General features: G+C 43.2%; 1 protein-coding gene across 1 annotated transcript in view; it reads left to right on the top strand.

Annotated features, from left to right (window-relative positions):
- Window positions 1–449: 449 nt before the first annotated feature.
- The window catches only part of slc44a5a (solute carrier family 44 member 5a), a 42,972-nt gene continuing 37,165 nt past the window's right edge, over window positions 450–6,256 (top strand). Inside the window, exons 1-2 of the mRNA XM_069684083.1 lie at window positions 450–600; window positions 5,924–6,094. Coding sequence (XP_069540184.1) covers window positions 450–600; window positions 5,924–6,094 — 322 coding nt within the window. The remainder of the gene's footprint in view (window positions 601–5,923; window positions 6,095–6,256) is intronic.

The following is a 6,256-nucleotide window of genomic DNA, read 5'->3' as shown; positions in this document are numbered from 1 at the left end:
CATAACATGACAACAGGCATCAAAAACAGCAGAAATATTTTTCTCCAGAAAATCTTAAATATTCTGTTTTTTTTTTTTTTTACTCACAACACCATCAAGAAAATAATATTTCAAATGTGATCATTCTGGTGAAAATATCCAAATATTTCTACATTGTGATTACAGGAAAAGGTGCAAAAAGAAAAAATATGTTTAGGTGCACTCGCTCTTATTTGCCAGAGTGAGATGCTTGGCTACAGGTTCATTCGTGTTTTAGGTTAGGTTCTGAGGTGTGGACACTCTCAGGATGGAGTGAAAAGGCTTGTTTAAAATGACTGCCGGCTCACCTCGACAACAGGCAAGAGTAGTCGATTGCAGTCGGGGGAGGAGTCATACAGTCGAACACTTCTTTGTTGACAAGTTTGCTGCTCACCTCGTCAAGTTTCTATAATACCACAGGTATGCCTACTATGCCGCTAACCCCTCGATCCCACAAGATCCGTCTCCGGCGCGTTCCGTCTGTGCCTCTTTTCCGGTCGGTCAGCGGCGCGAGCCCTCGCCCACAGAAAGCGTGTCTGGTCCGCAGTGCAGTGGAGCGCTGGACCAAGCAGCTGACTTCAAGTGAGCACAAGATTGCGGGAGAACTACATTATCGCGCGAGAATTGAGAAATCACGCCATAACATCAATGTTAGCAGAGCAACACACAAACAACAGTTCAGTTTGCACATCCGAGGTTGATTATCTGCTCATTTGGAAATCATTCCGTGATTTTTGTGCTTCTACCATGGAGGAGTACACTACTTAATTACTTGCCCCCACCTCTCTACCTTCCCTGAATGCCAATCAATGTGTGGGTTGTGCCTTTTTAGCCATGTAAACCCGAGAATAAGTGGATGCTGGGCAGAATCAAAAAGATGGAAACTGATATATTCACTATGTGTCTGGTTAATGGTCATCTTGAATGACTCAGTTACTTGAGAAACGTCAAATAACAGTCGTCCGTCAAGGGCGCTAGCCGTTAATGGCTGTGGCAAAGGTGAGTATTTTAACCCCAGTTTTCTGGCTAACCCCCAGTCCATCAGGCTTTTGTCGGCCCCTGAGTCTACTAGTGCCTCCTGTGCAAAGGTCTGATTCCTCTGATCCTATATTTACCTTAGTCAGCATGCGGGCAGGGTAGTCAGAGGAAGTCAGTCGGCTCACCAGTGCCCTCCTCTTCACCGGTGAGCCTGGTCTTTTTGCCAGAAGATGTCCAAGCTGCCCACAGTAAAAACACCTTCCCTCCCGTAGGTGGCCCTGTCGTTCGGCTGAAGACAGCTTTGTGCGACCCAGCTACATTGGCTCCTCCAAGCCACTGAAAGTTGCTGGCATCTCTGGGTTCCCTGGATGTGATAAACGTGATCCTCCTTCCAAGGGAGGACAGATGGGCGCCCCATGTGGAGAGGCGGAGTAGGAGCATTCATCTGCTTCTCTTTCATTCGCTCATGGAGTCTGTTGTCGATTTTGATGGCCATGGTGATGGTGGAGTCTAAGTCCGTGGGGAGGTCTAACGGGGCCAGTTGGTCTTTAATTGGTTCTGAAAGTCCGTACAAAAAGCGTCAAAGTGCTAAGTCATTCCACCCACTGTCTCCTTGATTGATTGAGCTCAGCTGCTCGTCATGCTGGTGCAGGCGGCTTCCCTGCTTCTTCAGGGCTTGCCTCAAAGCCTCAGAGTCGCCTGGCTCCATAACTGGACTGTTTGTACTGACAAGAACCAAGTAAAGGACCCAGGCGCATGACTCAAAAGTACAACCAAAAAGACTCTTTATTCGAGTAAAAATAAACAAGACAAAGCATTAACCGAAAATCACAGTATAGTACTGGCATAAAAAGCTAAAGTAACAAAACAAAATCACAGCAAGGCTGGAAAAATCAGTAAAGGAAGTTTAACTACAATTCTCAAAGATAAACTGGCCTACAAAAAATCCTAAACAAAAGAACTATGAATTAATAACATAGCAACCTAACTGACCTTTGGAAACACCTAACATGACAAGACAAACAGGCACAGGACAAAGGGAGACACAGACCCATACACACACCAGGTAATGGGACACAGGTGGAGACAATGCCCTCATTGTTTCCACCAGGAGATGACAATCACACAGGCGGGAAACACATCAGGACAGGAATTTAAGTTTTCTGAAACTAGAGAAGAGATATTACTACAAAATAAAACAGGATGGGAAACACAAAAGACAGGACTGAACTAAAAGGTGTGAACATGATGAGACATGACATTCACAGTCTTCTTTAAAGTCACACATTTCAAAATAATAAATATTCACTTTGGATGACATAGAGTAAGTTAACAAAATAAAAGCACAGATCAAGACTTTTATTTTGAATGTGTGTGACATGAGTCCCAAGTGTTTATTCTAAAAGGAGCTGTAGATGCAGAATGTAACACTGTGCGTCATTATTGTCATTCATGGACTGAGCTTGTGCTTATTTCTTTACTGCTGACGCCATCTGGTTGGAAACTCTGAGTATCCACAGCCTCTGATGCCTCATGGTGACTCTGTGCTCAAGCTTCACTTGAACCCTCGTGTTTTAAAGATGACTCATATTATTTATTATTCAGAAATATGAAATGAATAAGATATGAAGAATGTTTACCTTCTTAAATGTTTTTTGCAGTAACAACACTTGTCTTCAGTCAGGTCTTTTCCAGGCTGCCTGAAGGGTCCGGGTATCATCGTATAATCTGTTCTGTGTGCAGATAACCCAAAACAAAACTGCTCAAAGCGGCTCGCTTAATCGTTTTCGACCAAAAATGAGAAAACGGATGTACGGAGCCGTTTTCTCGTTTTGTCACTCAGAATCCAAAATTGAAAAAACGACAAAACCAATTCGAAGGAAACGGTCCAATTTGGGTTTGTTTTGTACATGTATCATGTTGATTTTTATCACAATGAATAAAGGAATACATTTGGGCTGTCACGTGACACGGAAGAAATACTTAACCAATTAAAAACTCCTCTAAGGAGGTTTAGTTTCTTATATATTTAATGGACGATAACCAAATGTATTTTACTATCCTGACCTGCCAAACTTCTTACAGCCTTGAACAGGACATTTTCACTTGTGCCCATAGACAGCACAAACCTGTGTCATGTTTGTGTGTAGTAGGATGTTGACAGTCATGGGGTAACTGCTTATGTTTGCAGAAATTTTCTGTTCGTACAAAAATTATGAATCTATGGCTCAATATTTTTTGCAGCCATACAAATAGCCTACTTTTTAGGCAGTGGTAAGTAATAAAATCACCAAATCACATATTACAACAACTTGTATTGGACAAAAAAATGTTTTTATTATTTATTCATTTTTAATTTATTTATTTTTATTTATATTATATATTTTGAATATATAAATTTGCCCCCGGGCTGCACGGTGGTGCAGTGGTTAGCGCTGTTGCGTGGGTTCCCTCCGGGGTCTCCAGCCACAGTCCAAAGACATGCTCATAAGGTTAATTGGTGACGCTAAATTGCCCGTAGCTGTGTGTGTGAGTGCGAAAGGTTGTCTGTCTCTATGTGTCAGCCCTATGATTGACTGGCTACCAGTCCAGGGTGTACCCCGCCCTTCGCCCAATGACAGCTGGGATAGGCTCCAGCCCCCCGCAACCCTGAACAGGATAAGCGGTATAGATAATGATGGATATTTGTCCCCTGTGTGTGTGTTTGTTAAGTTTCAATAGGATAAAATGTTCTTTAATACACACCGGGGGAGAAAGAAGTTTAACGGATGATTGTGGTGAAATGTTCAATGACCGTGATTTTTAAATAAAAATAATTTTGGCTCATCAAACTGATCAAAACAACGTTCTTCTACCTGTGCTTCTTACTCTGTCCATCGACCGCGTCAATAAATGTGTGAACTATTGATTATCAAATGTTTGTGGAGGGAAATGTTACGATGTGTGAACTATTGATAGCTCACCATGCAGTGAACTCACTGTGCAGTGAACTCTTCACAACAAGCTTTCAATTGTTTCTACATTTAGAAACAGGCTGAATCTCAGGAACGTTTCTTCCTGACCTGTGATGTAAAGTTTGACTGTTTTGTTTCAAAGGATGTTCAACCTGTTTTTAAACATCATGTAGTTTAGCTTGTTAATGCCGTCGGAAGCTTGATGACCCGTTCTCTGATCACATGGGCTGTTCCAACATGGAGGAGGAGACACGTCACATTTTAAGCCGGACTGCGGTGGTTAAGAAGGTTCCTCACTGAGTGAAATGACCTGGGAGTGTTTCAGTGTCGGCCATGATAAGAGCGGGTCGTTCTGTAAATGATGAGGAAAGGAGCTTCACTGCTTCCTTCATTATCTCCTTTAGGAAACACTGGACCATTCTTTACCAAAGGAGAGTGACACTTCCTCGCAGCGTCAACATTTAAAGTGAAGCACCTTTCTGAGGTCATGAAAACACACCTCTACATGACAGAAGGTAGATTTAGATTTAGATTTAGATATTTTCAAACAATCAAACTGATGATTTCTGTGGATCAATACAAGAGGAGGTTAGGAATCTAATTCTGGTAACTTATTTATTTAATTCCCAACTCAAATGAATCAATAAACTGTCCTGAAATCTAAACTGTGAACTGTATTTGTACCTCTGTTTAAGATAATATAGATGACTGCCGTTCAGAGCTCAAACCCACATGCTTCTATGAAGTGATATTTCTTCTGTTTAATGACGTGGATGAGGTTTATAAAGTGAGAACGTTGTTTTGTCCATCATAAATATGATAAATAAATAATCGTCTGTGATGGTGGAGTGTGTTAATTTTCAGTTTTGTGTGTTTCACACATTACGAGCTGGTAGTGAGACAGAATGAGTGTAGACTTGAGTAATATTAATACAAACAAGATTTATTTACTCATCTTCATGGTAAACAGGCTGCAGAGGTTTGAAGTCATGTTCAGCGATATGAACACTTCAGGTGTTCTCAGGTGCTCAGACTGGTGCTGCTGAAAGCTGCCTCGTCCTGACGCTCGTACTGTGTCACACACTGTAAACATCTCAATGAGGTCACATTCATCAGCTGTTCTCCACCTTTATACGACTGCATGAAACAACACGGGGAGAAAGCACCGGGCCAGAGATGCGCTCTTTGTAGTCCATCATGGGTAGATTGTAGTTTTTACACTGCAGAACCACGTGACATCATCAACATCTGCCCAGTGTAAGAGCAGTGTGATCCTCTGAGCACCGTGGTCGTCTTTTCCTTACCCCTTTGAATTCTCCTCACACCTTTCCTTGACCTCAGGATGTTTTCCATCGAGCTCAAGGAGAAGTGGATAGGAAAGGACTTAGGGGGTAATTCTTTGGACTGTTCGACCGCAGCCTGGTCTCTGGATGTGTCTTTGCAGCCCGTCAGGAGGACCTGCGCTTTGCCAGTCCAAGCTTTGAGCAGTGCTGTGACTGTTAACACTATGAGTGTGCCTGCAGGGGGCGCTGCTGCAGTGTTAGACAGGTCTAATCTGAGCTGCAGACACATACAGCAAAAACTTAAATGTTGGTGATGAAGAAGCACAAGCAGAGGTCTGACAATGATCCATAGTATCAGTGTGGTTCTAATGTAACATGATCAGAGAGCGCGTGGAAGCACGGCTGACTCTTCACGGATCAGTGGATTGTATTTTAGATAACGACCTGTTATAAAATCAGGTTTCAGTTAAATATACATTTATTATGAATTTAATGTGACTTTATTTCAACATCGCAAATGTGTGACTTTGTTCTTAGAACGCACCGACCATCACGTGTCACAGTTACAGTCAGTCTGCAGCTCAATCTGTCCGGGAGTCCTGCTGTGTGCTTTAAAGTACGACCTGGCGTGACGTCTCCACACAGCGCGCTTGTCGCTCTGCTTTTAGCAGCGTAGTAAGTAAGAGAGAGGGAGGGAGGGGGAGAGAGGTGAGGAGCAGCGTATAGCCCTTCCTCGATCGGCCTCCACTTCATTCATCTTTTCTTTGTCCACCGCCGCCATGCTTCCTCACCGGTACTCACCGAGCAGCGCCGCCGCCGTGCAGAGCGAGACCTCCGGTGCCGCTCCGGCTCCGTGTTACGGTAAGTACCGGGACCGAGCTCAAACTGCCCGGACAGCCCGGAGCCTGACAGCCGCTCTGTTTAAATGTCTGTGTTGTGGCTCTAATAGACATGCTGTGTAGTTTAATAATTAGTGTAATGAAGCGCACAGGTTGACTTATTTTTAATTATTGGGTGATTCTT

This window comes from Semicossyphus pulcher, unplaced genomic scaffold, assembly GCF_022749685.1.
Source record: "Semicossyphus pulcher isolate SPU_LCO1_2020_fin unplaced genomic scaffold, fSemPul1.0.p SCAF_7, whole genome shotgun sequence".
NCBI classification, from domain to species: domain Eukaryota; kingdom Metazoa; phylum Chordata; class Actinopteri; order Labriformes; family Labridae; genus Semicossyphus; species Semicossyphus pulcher.
The sequence above is the reverse complement of the archived record's forward strand: the minus strand, read 5'-3'. Positions and strand labels throughout refer to the sequence as shown.